The sequence below is a fragment of the Athene noctua genome, chromosome 1, assembly GCF_965140245.1.
Source record: "Athene noctua chromosome 1, bAthNoc1.hap1.1, whole genome shotgun sequence".
Lineage (NCBI taxonomy): Eukaryota > Metazoa > Chordata > Aves > Strigiformes > Strigidae > Athene > Athene noctua.
This window is the reverse complement of record NC_134037.1, coordinates 200,970,997-200,991,769: the sequence shown is the minus strand read 5'-3', so window position 1 is coordinate 200,991,769 and position 20,773 is coordinate 200,970,997. Positions and strand designations below refer to the sequence as shown.

The 20,773-nt window shown below is 36.9% G+C and overlaps 1 protein-coding gene across 4 annotated transcripts in view; it reads left to right on the top strand.

Moving 5' to 3' along the window:
- The window catches only part of MYO16 (myosin XVI), a 405,417-nt gene that overhangs the window by 321,910 nt on the left and 62,734 nt on the right, over positions 1-20,773 (top strand). For all 4 annotated transcript variants that reach the window (XM_074930682.1, XM_074930690.1, XM_074930699.1 and 1 more), the window contains one exon: positions 18,179-18,281. In XM_074930682.1, coding sequence (XP_074786783.1) covers positions 18,179-18,281 — 103 coding nt within the window. The remainder of the gene's footprint in view (positions 1-18,178; positions 18,282-20,773) is intronic.

Genomic DNA, 20,773 nt, shown 5'->3' with positions numbered 1-20,773 from the left:
CACTGAAAATGAAGTCCATTTTCTAATATTTCTTGTGAGTTTATGTCAGACCTATTTAGAAGTTAGCAGTAATTGCTCTACATATCTCTCTTGAACTACTGATTTTTAGGTTTGTGTACTGTGGGCTCTTGGCCCAGCAGTACTGAAAGAAATCGTCAGCATTGTAAGGCTTTCTACAGTAGCCATTCCCATCATGCAGGTCAAAGCTTATCTTAGTTTGAACAGCAGAACATGTGAATTCTTCATTGTACTCACCATGAGCAGTTAACCTTCATATTCACATTCAGTGTACTTGGATATTTCTTTTTGTTTCAAATAGTGCAAGCATGTGGCAATTTGTTCTGTTATTGGCCGAAAATGATGAAATTTTTAATCAGAAATGATAGTATTAAATTGTAATTAAAAAATACTGTCAATTCTTGATGCTGTATTTTTTTAGCTACAGGTAAGAAAGAGCAAAGAATTGTTCACAGAATCACAGAATCATCTAAGTTCGAAAAGACCTTGAAGATCATCTAGTCCAACCATTAACCTAACACTGACCGTTCCCAACTACACCATATCCCTCAGCGCTATGTCGACCCGACTCTTAAACACCTCCAGGGATGGGGAATCCACCACCTCTCTGGGCAGCCCATTCCAACACCTAACAACCTGTTCTGTAAAGAAATGCTTCCTAGTATCTGGTCTAAACCTTCCCTGGTGCAACTTGAGGCCATTACCTCTTGTCCTTTCACTTGTCACTTGGTTAAAGAGACTCATCCCCAGCTCTCTGCAACCTCCTTTCAGGTAGCTGTAGAGGGCGATGAGGTCTCCCCTCAGCCTCCTCTTCTCCAGACTAAACACCCCCAGTTCCCTCAGCCGCTCCCCAGCAGACCTGTGCTCCAGACCTTTCACCAGCTGCGTTGCCCTTCTCTGGACACGCTCGAGTCATTCAATGTCCTTTTTGTAGTGAGGGGCCCAAAACTGAACACAGGAATCGAGGTGCGGCCTCACCAGTGCCGAGTACAGGGGTCAGATCCCTTCCCTGTCCCTGCTGGCCACGCTATTGCTGACACAAGCCAGGATGCCATTGGCCTTCTTGGCCACCTGGGCACACTGCTGGCTCCTGTTCAGCCGGCTGTCAATCAACACCCCCAGGTCCCTCTCTGACTGGCAGCTCTCCAGCCATTCCTCCCTTATTGAATTCAGAGATTATGAGCTACCTTTTCAAAAAGTTTTCTGAAAAAATGTCGTTTGTACTGCATCTATATTGCCTCAGTGACTGGACAGGATGGTTTTGGAAACTGGTTAATTAGTTTTATCAATGTTCTTATAGACTGGATTTGCTTTGTTTGTTCAGCCTAGCTCTGGTCTTGTCCTGCTATTCATTGATTGAAATGAGAAATTATTTTGTCAGATTTCCGTATGTGCTTATAGACCAGAAGATGATAGACTTTCTCACCCTTCTTCTTTTTCTTTTTTTTTTTTTTTATTGTTTCCTTTGGTGTCAAACTGGTATTTCTAGCATTCTAATTCTTGGGAAAATAGGATATTCTCTATTTCTGCAATTATTTTTCCTCCATCATGGCTCTTTTACTTCTTTTGTATGGTTCAGAATGGTCTGTGATTGCCAGCCCTTAGGTAGGCAGCCATGATTGTGCTGGTATGCATTCAGGCAGACTTTGAACACAGGCACTGAGCTACTGAGTGCAATGGCTTTCCAAAAACAGCTTCTTGCAGAACAGTCAGGATGCTGCACAAGACTCTAAATCTATTTCTCCAAGGTACTGGTTATTATTCTTCAAGTTTCAAAAGAGAAAAAATGACATCAACTTAAATTTTACTTAGGATCCCCCAGTCCCAAACTAATACAAATACCATACAAACAGGTAAAATATAAAATTTCTGTTATGACAAATAATGATCACAAGAGGCCACAGTGATGCTGGTGTATATGTCAGCAGACTCCATTCTGAGCTATCCTGGAACCAAGAAGAAAAGGAAAAAAAAACCAAAACCCACAACTAGATAGAGTTGAATAGTTAGAGGCTTAGTTAAAACCTCATAATTAAGGAAGGATTATGAATAGGTGTAAGATCTGAAAGACACTGAAGGTTTGCTGATTACCTTTGAGTACAGAAATATATACCAACCAATAGGGTCTCCACTTTCTGTGGTATTTTCACATCTGGAAGGAGCCATCATACTCAGATACCCAGGGATGAAATACAGCTCTATCACAGTGAGTAAGGATGATATGTTTTGTTTTGTTTTTTTCTTATTAGGGAATAAGTGTATTTGTTTAATATTATACTGAGGGGGGACAGAAGACTTAGGAAACAAAACACAGGAAAAGTTGAAGGAATTGTTCTTTATTCACTGTAGGAAGCTGTAAACAAGTGAATGCTCTTACCAAGTGCTCTTCCTGGGCTGAAAATGTTTAGCTTCCCCCTGTCTTACCCCAAGGGGCAAAGGCATTACTCCCCGTTACTCTGGGGAGAAAGACCTTGACAGCTGCCAACAAGAAAACACAGAGGGATAAAGAAAAATAGACAGTTTCCATCTCTTAGCTCAAGAGATTAATGAAATTTGTCTGCACCTTAATTTTTTCTGGTATGTTTTATAAGAAATGGAAATATATGTAGCTTTTGCTTTATTCTGTCATGCTCTGCTGTGTGTTTGTGAATACTACATACTATGAAGAACTCTTGATTTTGATGTGGGTTTTCTCTTTTGAAGAGTGTTTGAGTTATGAAACTAGCAATTTGACCATGTGGCCACAAAGGGGGAAAAATAGGCCTACACATGTAAAACACAAGATATCCTGATATCTTGATATAGTTGATACGTATGACCCTATGAATTATCACTCCAAGAATGACAATACTTCGAGGTAGCAAAATATATCCTCAGCTGGGTGCCTGTGAGAAGTTTACGCATAACTGTAAGATTTTCACCTTCAGTTTGTGTCTTGGAGTCCTGCTGATGGACTGTTTCAGTGAATACAGCTGAGTGGTTCATAGCTTGGCTTAGCTCAGCTGCAAAGTGTTTTATAGTAGTGATACAAGGAAATCTCATTTTTCTAGAGCTGAATGTACTATGCAGTTCTCCCAGGCTAACCTGGCTTGAGAAGTAATGGATATTAATGGTAGATTTGAAAGCACTGTGCAAAATCAAAGAGAATTTGTGGCCCAAATCCCAACTTGAATTTCCAAAAGATAATGAATTGCTACCCTTCTCCACCCTGCCTGCAGTTTTTATGCATTTACTCTTAGGGTCTCTCCTATTGTATAGGCAATGTGTTCAGAGTTAAAAAAATTACTTAATGAAAAAATTGAAAACCTTTTTTTTTTTTTTTTTGCTGGCTAATAAAAAGACAGAATGTTTGAATTAGGGGCCTTTGTGGTAAAGGGATAGAATATTGGAAAACCTAGATATTCTATTATTAATACAGACAGTACCATTGATTTCTTCGTTGTATTAATTTGAATAAATTTCTATTAATATCTAATTAGGTATTAATATGAATGATCTCTAACATATATTTATGAGTCACATTTGAACTCATGATGGCTAAAGAAAGACAGTAGCTAAGGAAAGGTCATATTTTGCAAGAGCACTTCTTCCTGGGCTACAAAGCTTAATCATTATTTCTGTTGCTGTCCTTCTCAGATTTACTGGTTCTGCTTCTGTATTATCAAAGTAAAACTTGACAACTGCTAGGTGAACCCCTCAATCACCAAAGTTTGTTGATCAGAAGAGAAATTCTGTGGAAATTCTGGTTCTTAAGTGGAAGCTGTGACAGTTACTGTCAATGAATATATAATAAAAATGGGAATTAATAAGGTCAGATGCTATGAAATTCTATAAGAACAGGCAGCACCAGTGTAATTATGAAATGATATATGTGATTTCCGCAGATTTGCCAACTCCAGCTGCAGTGATTGCACTGAATTTGCCTGCAGTGTTGGCTCAGTTTCTAAAGCTCTTTGAATAGAGGCAGAAATCAGTTTTAACCTTATCATTAAAATTGAAAGCCTTGAACGACATGCATTTTAGACTCCTGGAAAAGTTTACGTATCTGCTTTGTATTAATACCTTCAGAATCGTTCTCAGTGGATTAGATTTTGAAATTCTAGCTTTGCTTTTAAGTCAAGGCAGTGTCACAAACGATGTTGTGAAGAGTTCAAAGTTTCCAATTTGCAGCCCAGATTGTACACATAGGTAAAGTATCCTGAAAAATCATTTTTTTGGAAGAAAGAAAACAGTAAAATAACCATGGAATTAGGAACTGTTTGCAGGTGGCTGTTTCTTTCCATCATTTATCATTTTGATACCTTATTGAAAATAAGGATAATTCTACCCAAGATATACAAAAAGCACTTTAGTAGGAATGTAGTACTTTGTTATGGTTTTGGTATTTGGTTCAATGGCAAAAAAGTATGTGTCAGTGTGTGCTCTATTACCAGTGTAGAACAATAGGGCTCAAGAACTCTCGAGTGCACAGAGAGAGCCTGATTGTACAAGCTTAATATCTAGAACCTAACCTCTTTGCATCAATTAATAAAATGGATCCTGGCTGACTTTTGTGTCATTCACCTCACTTGGTGCTCAAGGAAGACATGTAAAAGCCGTTTAGAATATAAATATTTAAAAATAATGATAGTGATCAAGGACCCATCTAGAGTAATGAGGTGAGCTTATATTTCTTGCTCAGTGAAGTACAAGAGTACAGCCGTTCAGGAATGTTCAGGTAAAAATAAGACAGCAAGATGCTCTGTTTCACTCATTCTGAACAATTTTATTGGTACCATCCTCCTCTACAAACACTCCTGTACAGTTAGTGTTTTGTAAATTGGATTAAAAAGTAATTTTTCCTCTCTCTTTCTTCTTTAATGTAGTTCACCACATTGCTGAACTATACCCAGTGCTTTGCTCTGCCTGTGGAAGAATTTATGATTTACTGCCTTAGATATTGAGGTTCACATCACACATACTTCTTTTTTCTGGGACACTGTTTAGCAATGGAGACTGCAAGGCCCAGTTGCACAGGTTCTGAAATGAGACATCTGTGCTAGCCTTCCCTTTCAGTTTGAGGCAAACCTTCAGGGCTGTTGGATAACCTCTGTGAATTAAGTGAATTGATAAGTAAATTGAGCCTTTCACTTAGGTGATGAGAATTGCAAGATTTCTATGAGTAAAACCATGTTGTTCAGAAAGCCCAAGTAGTTGTCTGCTAGTGTGTTATTATTTCTCTTTATTTCTGCACTTTTTGAGCGTTTCTTGGAACTTCATTACTGTCTCTCATGTTTCTAGACTACATTTTCTGGGTTTAACTGTTTAAACTCACTTGTTTTCCATCTTGGAGTTCCCATCCTGCCTTTTGCTGCTGCTGAAGGAACAGCAGAGAAAATTTCATACTGTGAAGGAAAACATAAAGACTGTATGTAGAGACATCTCTTACAGTGTTATTGCAAGAGATAAATCAGTAGAATATTATGATTTATTATTTGCAGTTCTTTTTAAAAATAGTTTAAATTGCATCAATCTAATCTTTATATTTACCTGTGCATATGCAAACATGCAGCTTAGATTATAAGCAGTTGTTTGTGCTGTTAAAACAGTGTCAAGTGAAAGTTTGAATTGCCTTATTTTTCTTTTTTGCTTTTGCCTTTTTTTCTTTTTCTATTCCTTCTTCTTTTTCTTGTTCTTTTTTTTTTTTTCCTTTTTCCTCTTCCCCTTCTTCATCTCTTATTCTCCTTCTTCTCACTCCTTTTCATTGGCTAACCTTATTCTCTTCTCTCAATTAAAAATAATCTCTAAGATTTTAATGTTTTGAAAACAGAATGTTAAAAAGAGTTAACATTCTGATGAATTTTTGTTTTAAAATAACTTAAAAAGATGGCAAAACATCTATTTTAATAGGAAATATTAGGAAGGAAGATAAGGAACACAATGATAATGTATTCTTATGGTAATCATAGCAGTGACAGTGAAACAAGTATGTTCAAAGCCTGCTCTAATTACAGGTTTTTCTCTGATTTCCGTGTGAAGTTCTTCTTAGATGAAATTCTTCTTAGAAGTTACACTTAACTGCAGATCCTGAAAACTGCAGTTCTACTCAGGGCAGCGTTCATTGGTACAGAAATGTTCTAATAGTGGACTTTAGATCAAAAATGGCTTCAGAGCACTTAATTGTTACTAATTCATCTAGACAATTGACTTTGCTTGGAGATCATTCTGAAGAGATTCCCTTTTTCTCAGGAAAGTTTATGTTCATGCTAATATCATTGCTTTATCAAGTAATGTCTATCCTCCTGCAACTGACATGAAGTAATTATTAAGAACTATTTTAATTTTTGATCAAATTTGTACTATTAGCTGATGCTGTATTGCATAGATGTGTTGTTTATGTTTGTGAATCTTGTGTGGGACTCATGGGACTCATCATTGCATATCCGAACTACCCTTTGTCCAGAAGCTTTTTGGTAATTTTTTTTTTCTTTTTGTCTTTCTTCTCAATTTTTTTTTTCCTCTTCAAAGTGGGGAAGTGATGATACTTTATAATACATCATTTGTGAATTAAAAAAGTGTAGCAAACTATTTCCGAGTTTCATGAGCAAGTTACACAGAGAATTAGTGAGAATGATGAACTGAGTAGACTGCAAAGTGACAGGTCATCACACTGGCTCTTTTAGCTTTATTGTCTACTATACAATAATATCATCAGTCTTGTCATAGAGCACTGAATTGATATGTGCCGTATCTTAAATTCTTGCAAGGAGAGCAAGACGTAATCTGACTGGTGTTAAAAAGCAATATTCTATTAAAGTAGATGTAATTATATCAATTTATACCAAATGGCAGTCTCGCTGTTATGTAGCTTGTTGCTTCAGACCTAGAGCTGGAAGTGATATTTCTGAATGAGGGTAATAATTTTTGTTTGTCTTTCTTTTAAAATGCAAGAAAAAGTGAGTAAATTAAGTATTTTGAAGTCATCAGTTTTGAGGGCACCTTAAACCCAAATTCAGAAACATAGTAATGACTTATTTCCTGTGAAGAATGAAGGTCATCCACAAACTTTAAACCTCTGATTTTCAAAATTACTATGTCTTTGACAGTTTTGGTAATCATCACATTCTAGAAAGAAGTGTCATGGGTCAACCCCAGTGGGCAGCTCAGTCCCACACAACCGTGCTCACTCATTTCCTGCCCATTGGGATGGGGGAAAGAATTGAAAGGGCAAAAGTGAGAAAATTCATGGGTGGAGATAAAGACACTTTAATAGGGAAAGCAAAAGCTGTGCATGCAAGCAATGAAAAATAAAGAATTCATTCTTTATTTCACAACAGCGGGAGGGTGTTTAGCCACCTCCAGGAATACAGGAGTCCTTCACATGTAATGGTTACCTGGGAAGGCAAACACCATCAGTATTGTTTTCTGGGCATGTTCTGAGTTTTATAATGCAATCTTCATTTGCTAAAGTGTTTATAAATGGGTGTAAACTATTGTGTTATTCCACTGAAGCCAGTTGAATTATTCATGTCTGTCATGTACTTAGGGTTCTGCAGGATCAACATGAAAGGGGATCCCTTGAGCACGGAGATGCAATTAGGTAATAAAATAAAGAGCTACAGGGAAATAAAGGTGGCATGGTCAGTTTTAAATCTGGTAGTTCCTAACTTCCAAATACTTGGTGTGAAATCTGAATAATCTTCCAGCATTATTTATATTACATTTAGTATAAAGTGTATAAAACTCAGTTAGTGGAGCATCTTACAGGGAGTTTATTATTTTGTGCAATAGAGAATGTCCTGGCTTTTAGGCTGTTTCAAAGAGAATCTCAGGTTATTGTTCTCCCTCTACTACTAGGGGTATGCAAGGCATTTTCCTGCCCTATTTTCTTTTGCCTTTTTCTTTTTCCTGGCTATGTTCATTTTCTTAGGCAATGATAAATCTGTTACACACACACAGAGACAATTCTGGCTGAAATGTTTCTGCAGTTCCAGTGGGTTGCTTTATTTATTTTATTTTATTTTATTTTTAATTTTATTTTTAGGAAGGTTCTGTGAAATTTTAAAATGTTTATTTAATTTCCAGAGTTAAGTGCAACCCTTGGTACCTCTGGATTGACAATCAGTTTCTACTAGCATTTGACATTTCTTGTCCCTCAGAGTTAATTAAACATTTATTAAATCACTAAATAACCCTGTTACTGTATGATATCGTCATAATATCTATGTAGAGTTTACATCTGTGAATTTAAAAGCTTGTGCTGTTTCTAAACATGGAAAAATGTTCCCACAGAGCACTAAAATACCTGCCACAGTATTGGATTCCATCTAAAAGCCTGGATTGTAAAAAGAGATAAAATTATGTTTGTGTACAAATAGGAATATTGAAAGTTCTTGACCCATATCTCACAAGCTGACTGAATTCTGTGAGCCTATAACAAGCAGCTAATAACATTAAATTATCTCAGAACCTTGATGTTTCAACAAAAATAATTATTGAGTACTTCATAATTTGCTGACATCACATAATGACAAAGATAATGGACGTAGATTTATATATGGTAGTAAGAAGTTCTGTTAAATGCATGCCATAGAAATAAACCTGTTAAAAGAAAATATGAACTGCTAATATCTTTACTAATCCTTATACATCGAAACCCTTTTAGGAAAATGCGTGTTAGACTAATAGACCTCTTAAATTAATACAAACAGCCTATCTTTAAAATAAACATTTTAAAGAAGTAAGTATGCAACACATTAGTTTATGCTAATGGCACTATGCAGGAACTTTGAATTATCTAATTAAGGTGCAAATTGTCACATGGATAGATTTAAAATAATTCCTTTGTATTCATTGATTAATTAAATATAACTGTGTGCTTTCAGTGCCTAGAAAAATATAATGAGTTGGTTTTGACTATTTTTTATTCTGCTTATAGGACTTGTATGAATGTAGTCCAGCCTGCCCCACACTCAAAACTGACTGTGACCCTCCTGCTGGTTTTTTCCTTCTGTGGTTCTGCAGCTGTTAAATTCTTTCCACTCAACTCAAACATTTGTGGCACCCTTTTTCTCCTTATCCACGTCTTAATATTCTTTGCAACCATTTAATCTTCAGCAGAAGAACCTGGAATGAGACTTCCTAAAGCTAGATTTCCTAGTCAGACTGAATAATAGTAGGCAGTTAATACTGGTGGCATCTGAGAGCAAACAGAAAATCCTATGCAAGCGTGCATGTAAAATCCTTTTACATACCTTAATCACTGGATCTTACTGTGCTTTTTTTCTTAGACCAACATTTAACATCATCAGTTTTAGAAGAATTACTCCTGCTCTACTCCACAGTAAATGAGAGCAGAATCTGGTCCAGTATGCCAGTGGAACAGCCTTAGTCCATCTTGAAAAATGTTGCTTGTGCACATTTTATCTAACCACTACAGAATTCAGAGCCAGGAGAATCCCTGTTACCCAGACTGATACTACCCACATGATTCAGAGGGCACAAGGGAAGCTCCCACAGAAGAGCATAGAGATAGGAATGACCTTCCAGAGAAGCTATTTAACTCTATGGTTTAAAAAGGTCCTAAAATACATCCCCATATTCCCAATGAACCTTGTCTGAGCTACTAGGGAGCACTGTGGGAAGGATGTTATGTATTTCCATTACTCTTTGGCTGAGTCAAGGTTGCACAGAAGAGAAAAAACAAAAGCAAGGAAGAAATAAAGCATAATCTAGGTGGAACATCAAATTCAATACTAATTCCCTTTAATGTCAAATTTTACATTTTACTCTGGTTTTGCTATCTCTTCTGCAATATATGTGTATCTTGGTATATTTCCAAATGAGCTGGGAAGTGCTTTCTTGACAAACAATGAGCCAATGAAGTAGCAACCCCTTCAGGAGACCAAGTGGGAAAGTGTATAAGCCCACTTTGGTATTTCAACTCAGTATCACATCACATTTTTGAAAAGGCCTTGTGTATTTTTTGGAAGAAGTTATAAGTCACTTTGCTTTACACAACCTGTTTTCAGTTATTTCAGGCATGTGATTCCAGGCTTACAATCACTGGGACAGGAGCTGGGCCTAAGCATGTGCTTCTCTGACTACCATTTCAAAGTCTTCTAATTTCACCCCCTTGTAGTATCATGCCCACCACTGTGCCTACAGATCTGTAGACCAGAAGACAGGACTTTGTCCTGTGCCCCTTGAAGGCTGACTTTCTATCCTGACCTATTCAAACTTGGCCTGTTGGTAAGGTCCAGCAGCACATTTCCTGGAGACCAAGTCTGTGATAATACTGTGATAACCACCAAAACTCTTGCCTTGTAGTGTGATTTTAAAGAAAGGGATGCATAAGGCATCTTCTAATTTCCTGTAGTCTGAGTAGTGAGATGTGGCTTCAGACTCGCAGAGCAGTTTTTTTCTCTGTGGTGGAAAAGGGCAAAAATTTACCCATCTGTTCCATCACCTTTTGACTCCTGCTCCCAAGCATTCCTTTAATCTAGTTTCTGTTAATAAAAAATAAAAAACCAAACAAACAAACAAAAAAACCCCACAGGTTACCTTTTGATTTTCTGTGATTTCAGACCTTTTAGTTTTGCAGAACTCTAAATTCAATACCCTACTTTCACATGGCTACATCTGTGGAGAGGGGAAACTAGCTTCATTACACACCAGTTTTACATCATCTCTGTGTTATATAAAACCAAATTAGCAGGTTGATAAAGTAAATTAAATTTGTTCTACAGTCCATATATTCTGTGTACAGTGAAGCATTTTACTGCTCTGTGTGCATGTTTGTGGAGTGCCCAAGCATGAAGAGGCAGTTAGCTATGGAGAAGACCTACCTGTCAAGGGGTAAGTACAAACATTTAGAGTTAGAGACAAATGTTCATGCGATAGGGCTGCTTGTCTGATTGATGCTAACATATTTCTGAGATAATATGTTATTTTTATCGTTTTCTTAAATAAATATATTTTTACATTCTTTATCAAGGGAATGAGAACATCAGCTTGAAGTAAGATGATGCAAAACCGTTGTAATGCAAATCTTTAGCAGATGTTGTGAATTCATTTTTTATTTGCATAGCTGAATCCACTAATCCCAAGAGCGGAACTATAATTTATATTCTATTTATTATTCTGCTGTCACATTGTCTGAGATGAGGAAGCCTCTGCTTAATTACATGAAGTATATGAATAAATATTCTAGGATTAAGACACACATATCTTTGTTATTTCTTCCCTCCAGAAACTGAAATTCAGATGTCTAGAAAAGATTAAGGGTGACAAAACCTAATGCAAAAGTATAAAATTTAGGAAAGAAAAAAAATCCTTCCAAGTCATTTGTCTGTCACCCTTCACAAAGCAGTATCTTTATCTGAGAAATTTATTTTACTTTTTATTCAGTCTAAGTTAAAATATCCCAAATTACCACTTCTTACACAAGGGAATTCTGATCCAGTGGATTTCATAGCCCTGATCCTCCCTCAAAAGTCTGTACTGAACTCCACATGGGGCCAGTGGCTGACCCACATGCAGGTCACTGTAAAATTTTTCTCTGGTTATTTTCTGAGTCTTTTACACTTTTAGTTCTTAGTCCTTAACGTTGCTCTTTTTTATCCCAGTTACATACAATTATGTCACTCTCAATATATTTTCGTTTTTCCATAGACATGTTAAAGCATACTATGTATATGCCTATACCTCTTTAAATAGGAAGTGAATTTTTAATTGTTGAAGTAGAAAATCAGAATGTTTCACCAGTTGAAAAGTTTCTAGCTTCCAGCGGCATATACAAAGACATTATGGTAAAACTATGGTACCTGGTCAGTTTGCTGTAAGGTCACTTTTAGCATTATCACTTTCCAGGTTTCCATCTGTCACGAAATGTCTATGTTCCAGATGATTAACTCAGAGAGAGCGAAATTGTTTGCAGTTTTTCCAGAAAGACTCTAATTTATTTTTTTTTTTCTCCATGAATTCCTATTGGTCTGCAGGTCTAGCCATTTAGTCCTGTGTTGCTTGATTATCCGTCAAGTTATTTAGCACTGGTATGATAGGCACATACTCTAAAGTTTTGTATATACTTCATTGTTTCAAATCAGGCAAACTGCACTTCATGTTCACCTCTACACCAATGTGAATTATTTCTGTAAGTCTATAAGAAGCGGCCTCAGTGTAACATGTATTTCATATAAAGGTGAATCTTACAGTCTTCTTATACTATACTTTTGTAGTCCTATAAAAGAAGCAGAAAATGCAGTCTGTTTGTCTGATGTAATCTGTTATTTATAAAGGCAGCTTTTTCTTCTCCACATCCAAAGATTTATTCTCTCCAAAATTTTGAATACATGCTTTGGTTGTTAATATTTATGCTCTATAATGAGAAATTTATGTCATATATATTGTACAGGGATTGGCAGAATCACTTTTCTTTTCTTGGAAACTATAATAATCTATTTCCCCTTTTCTAATTATCTGGAATTTCCCATGTTCCTCATATTTCAAAAATAATTAGGTTATTCCTTCAAGAAAAAAATTAGTATAACACAGGGAAGTGGAATGAGTATGTATCATTTATATACATATAACATCAATCAAAATTCCATCCTGTTTGCTGCTGACTGCTTTTATAAGGTTTCTATTACTTGAAAAATTTCCAGACATGCTTTTTTATTCTTTTTTTAAAAAATAGGTTTTTTTCTTCATTTGATATGTCCTCTAGATATTACAGCTCTCACTTGAGAGATTTTTCAAATACAAACCATGCCTAACCCACTCTCCCCATCCTCCCCAAATCCAAGCAAACAAAACTAAAGATCCCTAGTTATGAGCACATAGCGACAAGTTTTGCAAACAAAGTCCATCTCTTTTACATACTTCACAGACATAATAATACATCAATCTGTTACTGGTTGTCAAAGGAAGAAAAGAGGAAGTTTAGAAAGGGAAAAAAGAATTTAGCAAGAATTGTGCAAGACAGCACAACCTGGTTTTACTCCTTTGTGATGACAATTTTTAAATTTCTTCTAGCAGAAATACAAGATACAAGTTAATTTTGATTGCTGCCTTTTATTCACTACCATTTGAATAGACCTTACTAAATCATGCCATTTTACCTTGGCAAACAGAATACACTGTAGTAAACAAAAGAAAAAGAAAATTAAACTGCAACGTAATGAATTACAATGGCAGGGCTGATTATCTTTCCATGCATAAACTGTGTTTGAATATTTAAAGCTTAAAATTAACATTACTTAGCACTCCTATAAAGCAATTACATGCCAGCTATACATAATTTTTATTTTTTAAATAACAAGACTATGGAAAGAAGGAGTTGCTTTCAGGAAATATTTAAGTTCTGATGTTGGAAGCTGTCCTCTTCCTGAGAAGGCTGGACTGCAATCAGTAGCTACCTCTGTCATTTTTGGTCTTTCTTATCTAGGTGAGAGAGGGACCTGAAAAAAAGAAAAGCAGAAAAACAGACAAACAAAAAAAGTAGTTCTGAGGCTTCAGCTCAGAGACTTCTATGTGGTTTAAGCTGTTGGTTTGGAGCTGCTTGGTTTTGTGCCCTTTGTACTTGCTGTGTTGTTTCCTTTAGTATCTTCTATCGTGTTGATGTGCTATTGAAATTGAGTGTGTGGTGTTTATTCCAATGCTTGAAGATTTGCTGTGCATACAAAACTGGGAGTACAGCCCTACAGACTATTTGTGCACACACCGTGTAAATCAAATAGCATGCTGAGCCTTAGAATATTAGTGTGGGTTACTGTGCCATAACCCAAACTGGAGAATATTCTGTCTCAGAGAAAAACAGCCTGCTGGATCTTGTCAGCTGTGCACTTAGGGAAGTGAGGGAGAAAATGATCAGATAACATGCTTATCTGTGAAGACCCAAGAGAACTTAGTTTTCCATATTCACAAGTTACCTGAAGATATTGGCAGGAGTATCTAGTCCAAACAAACAAAAAATCTCCCTGATAAAGAGCATCATTCAGAAGCAAAGGAAAAGAGGTCAGAGCACAGCTTCTGCAACAGCAGAGGATCCTGGCCAGTCTGTACATGCTCATAGTGCTAGTCTGTCTAGACAAAAGGTCTTCTGTTTAGGTGTGTAAAAATGACAAGTTAGGACAAGGACAGTGCTAAGGAAAGCTGGGGAAAACAGAGCTTCTCTCACACTAATTTCCTGTGGAGGGGTGTTGGGGAGAGCCCTCCTGATGGTAGTGTTCCCTGTCTCAACTTGTAACTGGAAGAAGTCTTGCATTTATTTCCTAATCAACACTACACTAGTCTTGACATGGTGGTGGAGGGGTATTGATTCGATTTAATTCTAAATCTCCCGGTTTTGTATTTTGGTTTGGATGCCTTACTGAGTAAGTTGCTGTGGCTAGGCCATGAAATATTGGGTTTTATCAGCTTTTTGACTTGGCTAGGAGAGAGATTCACTTTGTCTCATATTAGATGTCTATGCTGGAGTCAAGAGCATAGACTATCTTTATACTCAATGGGAAGAAAAGGGGGATCTTACTGTGCACAATTCATCTGACCCATTTTAAACATCAGTATTACAATAAGGTATATAACACCTGAATTGTGTCTTCTACTGACTCTTAAGAAAGTCTAGACAACCAACTCATTAATCCATGTTTAGCTGAAGTGTTCTTCCTGATTAAAGACATTTTTTTAGCAAGGTAGCACTGAGTTTGCTCACTGGATTCCTTAGGATCCTCTCTAAAGCCTTACAAATATATAAAAAAATCATTATTTACTTGGGGCAAAATATATGACCTGTCAGTGAGAAGCAGCCTGGTATTTAATTGGGTGTGTTCATTCACTTCAGAGTGAACTAAGGCTCCAGCGGTAGGGGAAGAATTCTCTGGTAAGGGAGAGTTTTAAAGAATCTCCAGATTACATTTCCCCAGAAGCAAGCCCTGTTGTTTGCAAGTAACTCAACTTTACCTATATAAACCTGCACCATAAATGCAGTATTTTTTATTACTATTTTCTGTGATACAGTAAATTTGAAAAATAATAAGTTCATTTGCTATTCTTGAGACCATGAAAAGGTTAAATTTAAGAGGACGTTAAATTATTGTGTCTACATGGTAACACAAGCTCAGATCACAGTGGAAAGTAATCTGATACACTAAAGATATGTCATTATGCATTTTGATAATAATGACTCACATATATGTTTTCATTTCTTTATATCTTAGTTTATTGTCAACTTTGTTTTGCTTTCTGTTTAACATAGTTTTTTACTGAGGGTAATAGAAAGTTTAAAATAAAATTTAAAAAATCCCTAAGGCAAAGCTATAGTGTTTGGTTATCTTCCTGAAAGGAAAAAAAATAATGAAGAAAGTTGAAGTATTTTAACTAATTTAAAATTAAGTACAAAAATATCAAATAGGCTTATGATTAGATCACCTCTTTTGTCCAGGACAAATTTGGGCTGCCCCCAACAGGTGTGGTCTGCTCATTCCCACTTACCCATTCCCATCTTTTCCCTGGTGTTAACACTGGTATTTGCACAGCTGGGCTGAGAATCAAATCAGAGAACCATTCTGACTGAAAAACAGCTACAGATTTGGTGTTGGTTTTGTTTAAGCAGCCTTATACAAGATAAAAATTATTGACCTGAGATAACAGATGATGACACTAGGCCTAAAGGTGCTTAGATAGCCAGTATATTTGAACAAGATAGATAGGAGGAAAAAGGAAGTTCTGTTAGTCCCTCTATTAGTTACTCTGCAGATGAGTAAGTCAATCAGACAAGTAGACCTAAATGTGAAATTCCTCTCAGCCACCCAGAATGGGAGCATCCAGTCTGAGCTTCTCTTCTGGGTCCATCTATGGTCAGTAGAGAAAGGAACCTCCAGAGGGCAACCTCTTCTCATTTAAACAAAACTATCTAGGATGCACAGAACAAGTCACCAGAAAGAAATACCTATCTTCACAGACTGTCTTGACAACCATGTGACTTAACTCAAGTTAGGAGTGTAGCTTTTCAGTGTCTAGCATAGGGAAAGGTAGATCATCTTCCACATGACTTGCTGTGTTCACAGAGGAAGTTTGTGGCAGAATTAAATTTCTATAGTTAGCTCTTCCTCTGCTACCACAACCATTAACCCGTCCTCTTTCTCTAAGACAGAGCTTGCTTTAATGGATAGAAGGGTATTATTACGCTGATTAGACTTCCAGGATAATGTGGTGGAATTTCAGAAACTTTTAAAGCTGGGGGAAAACAGTGGATCATTTTTGTCTGGCCTCCTGTATAATGCAGGTTGTAAAGAATGTTTGGTTAATCCTTGTTTTGAGTCCTGTGATTTTCATGGATCTAAAGTAAATCTGATCCAAACTTAAAATTTCAGCCTTTTAAATTTTAATTTGGCTCTGTTTCAGGAACGACATACATTTCTTTGGCTTTCTGCTGTGAGTGAGTTTCAGGCTGACCACTTTCACAGTTACTTCATGCATTGTGAGTCAATGCTGAATCATCTTTGTTTCAGTCAGCAGTTGCTAAACTTTCCAGCAGTTGTCTCTCTAACACCTCTGATGCTCCATGATTTCTAAGAATCCAGTTGATACAAGTATGGAAATTAGGTGGTCCCAGCCTTAATAGCAGTTCATGAAACAGATGTCTTTGTGACCATACAGCTAGTTGAGCTGTTGGGAAAGTAGAGCCACTGTTTTCTACTGCTAATCTGGAGTGTTAACCTAAGAGAATCTCTGGTGAAATTTTGGCCCCCTACAACCAGCATTCCTCCAAACAATGCCTGAGCACAATTTGAAAATTAAGACAGTCTAGTGACCAGTCCCAGAAAACAACTTAGATGTGGCCACACTCCGCTGGAATGTGACAAAGTTCAATAGAACATAGCAGAATACTTAGGCTGAGGTTTTGCCAGATGGTTTCTATGCCAGAGAAATAATCCCTCTCACATTTCATTTTCTAGTGTAGACTTAGCCATGGAGTCCTGAGCAGGACTGCTACCAGACCAGAGAACATTTTCAGACTGCAGGATCTGAGATACCCAAGGATCTGTGCAGCTCCGGGAAACTAGAAGTGTAGGTGAAATTTGACCTTAAAGCAGTTTGCCTGCAGATGTTGCTCCAGAGTTCCTACAGGTCCTTGGACCACTGATGTCCCTGGAGTCATTCCAGCCCTACAGCTTTGTCTGACATGGGCTGTGTGAGTGGTCCCAGGACAGCACAATTTTGGGATGGACCAGAGCTGTAGGTGAATTCAGCTGCTAAGGAATGAAATAAATAAAATGTCAGGAAACATAGCATGCAAATTTCAAAACTTACCTATTTCATTGGGAATTTAATCAGAAGTGACACATTTGCAAAATCTTTCCTTTTCAAAAGCTTTTTTCATAATGAAAAAGCATTCCAGCTCATTACATTCAGTCAGATCTAGGCTGAGAAATACCTTCAAGAAAGTATAGTAATAATATGAAGCATCAAGATGTATAAAATTTATCAGTTTCTTTAGTAATATGTTATAATAAGGCCACAGTTAAAATTTGAATTTTATACTTTATTTGACTTTGTATGACTTACAATTCCTACATTAGTTCTTTTATCTGGCACATCAAAGAGCCCTTTAATATCTAGCATTTTCTGTCTTTGAAGGTACTCGATGCTGTAATCATCTCCTCTTGATCTTCTTTCTAATAGTGTAAACTGATCAAATTCTTTAAAGTCTCTTTGCTGTAAGACTTTTTGTTCAAAATGAAGAAAAAATTAATTCAGACTGATGGAAAACTTTTCTATCGTCACTTTCTTATGAATTACTCCTTAATAGGCATATGTCATATGACATACCTTAAAAATATTTTCCTCCTTTCAGTGACCCCATTCAGCACCAGTGAAATCGGTTGGTGAGGCTTTGCATTCTTTTCGCATTGATTTTTAGTGAGGCATTTAAAGAACTGCCAGGAAGCGAATCTGTGTTTTAGGCATCACTTGTCCCACACTGTTATTAACCAAGGTCATGTCTAATAATATACAAGATTTATAGTGATTTGTCCTCTTGTTTTCTTCACCCTTAGCAGAATCCTAAGCTTCCAGTTCCGATATCAAAGATTTGAGAGTCAAAGGAAAACTAAAAATTTCTGCAAAGATGTCAACCATGTGAACATTAGAGTAACTCTGCTTCTGCTGATTTTTCTAGGTATAAAGATTTGGCTGATACAGCAGCAGGAGAGAAGAAGAAGTTGTCTGCCAAGGAACGATGTCGTCTTGTTCTTCAGCAGTGTAAATTACAAGGCTGGCAGGTTTGTGATCTACAAAGCAATTAAAATATCATTCTTTAAACAAGCTAGCTGAGTCATTTCCATTGTGGCAAGCCACCAGATCCTTTGCAACAGTATATTCTTTTGACATTTTATATATACTTTGGGATAGAATCAAACTGATTTTCTGAGTTTTCTAGCATATGAGTAGCTGTGATCATTGTGTCAAAAAAATCAGTGTAGGGAAGGAAAAGTTTTCAATTAAGCATGTACACTGTGTAAATTTGCATCCAGGTTTTTAAAGGTATCTGGTGTACACATTTTAGTGCTTGAATGGTTTCTGAATTTCAAAAAAGCCCTGCACATTTTCTTTATGTAAAATCCTATACTAAATGCTATATTGTCGTAGTAGGGGGAGACCCAAAACAGCTACTTAGGACTTCCTATCTAGTCAATGCCTTTGCAGGTGCTACTGTGGAAACAGAGATAGACCAAAGTACCTAGGGTTGCCATACTTCAAGTAAAGTTAAAAAAAAAAAAAAAGCCAGACATTGAACTGTCAACTTCCTATCCCATCTCCTTACCCTATTAGTATCCTAGTTAATCCTCACCAGCATGAGGATTGCAAGGTGGTTGTCTCCATTTGTTCAGAGTACTCAGTCATCGCCTTTGGGTAGCTTTGTAATTGAGCAGGACTGATTTCTTTAACATAAGCAATTTCTAAAGAAAATGGGGTTTCGTTGCACACTGTATAAGCTATTATAGAGAAAGAAAACTTCTGTGACTTAATGTGTAGGGCATTCTCCCAGGTGGTGTAAGCTTCAAATTCAGGTCTTTTCCCAGCCTAGGAGGACTGAAATCTATTCCACAAGACAGTATCCAGACCAGTTTCAGGAACAGGTATTAAGTTCAGGGACTAGACAGTGGTTAGGAAACTCCTCTAGGTTTCTTTGGGAATATTGGTTTAAAGGATGGGATTAACATAGGTCTTCTAATTCATGTATGACCTCTAAGCATTAAGATGCCCAGAAAAATTTTCTGCAACTGTTTATGAATGACTACGTTGGACTTCTTGCTATGGGTGTTTCTCAGTGGCCCAGATTCCTTAGCTGTAGGCCCCATAATAGGTTGTGAGAACACATGCATGACTGCCTTCACTTGGACACTTAAGATTTTTCTTTGGTGAAAATACTGTTTAAGTCCCCTTTTAGTCACTAAAGTAAGTAACAGGCATGTATAGTCCCACTCCCTCAATACCAAAGAGCCAAAAGATGGACCCTGAAAAAGATAACAATATTAAAATAACTTGCTTTCTCTACTCAGGTTTCTTAAGTCAGCTCTGGGGTATATTCTGCATCCTTGCCACAAGTATTCCTATAAAAAAACATCATTAATACCTAGAAGCTGTACCTTCACTTACAAGTGCCTGGAGCTGAGAGTACCACTAACCTTCAGAATTTATGTGGGACTACAAGCCTGACATTGGGCAAAAGCTGTGTAACAGTAATTGCATATTGTGCTCCAGTCACGAAACACAGAGCAGGATGCCTATGGAGTTTATTTCCCCAGCAGCCAGTAACAGTATTAGAGCACGAAAAAAAGCAATTGGCTGTCAGTGAAAGCCTACAACTCAAGACTAGTGGTTCTGAAGTGATTGGCATTTGAAAACAAGCCTGAAACCTTGAAAGACAAAAATGTAAAAAGGAAATTGCAAAACAGAATCCCTCTATCATGCAGAGGACTGAAGCTTGTGATCTCAAATGGATTTTAGAGGTTCTGACTCCAGAATCTCATTAACACCAGGAGAAGTCAGGTGTGCAAAACTACAGCAGTGCATAATGCATTGTCCTTCAAACCAGAAAGAAACAAAACTCTTAAGAAATGCTGATAAGCTAAATGGAATAGGAAGGTTTGGGAGTGAGAGTTATATCACTGTCACTCAGTGACTAAGAAGCACATGGCAACAGACAAAGCTGAAAGGAACAAGGTCTGAAAAAACGAGTGACCTTCTCCTTACACCTTTTCAAGACACAGAGAGCTATGACAAACAAATAGAAAGATGATAATCATGGAAGAAAAATCTAGGAGAAAATTCACTCTAAGTCAAGACAATTTCTTACAGAGAAATGCCCACTGAATACAAGCTTGACACCGACGTTTTGTATAGGTGATACAAAACCTTATACACAACTATCAGCAGTAATGACTAATGTATGTGTCACATAATCTCTTTCTCTCAATTATCTTTTTGATTCATTTGACTGATCATGAAAGTTGAACTTTAAATAACAATCTAAATGAGGAAGCTTATACAATCTGCAGTTGTCATGGGTGCCCTCCTCTATGCTTTTACAGCAGAGGACTGAAAAGAGAAGAAAAAAATATTAAAAGGGAGAAGGAGGGAGAAGAAACTGAAGGGGAAAAGGGAATTAGGAACCCAGGATAATGTCAACTAGCAAAGCCAGAGGAAAGGAGTCATCTGTAGTACATCGCTAAAAATCATCCAAGAAGTAGGGGGTTACACATATAACCAG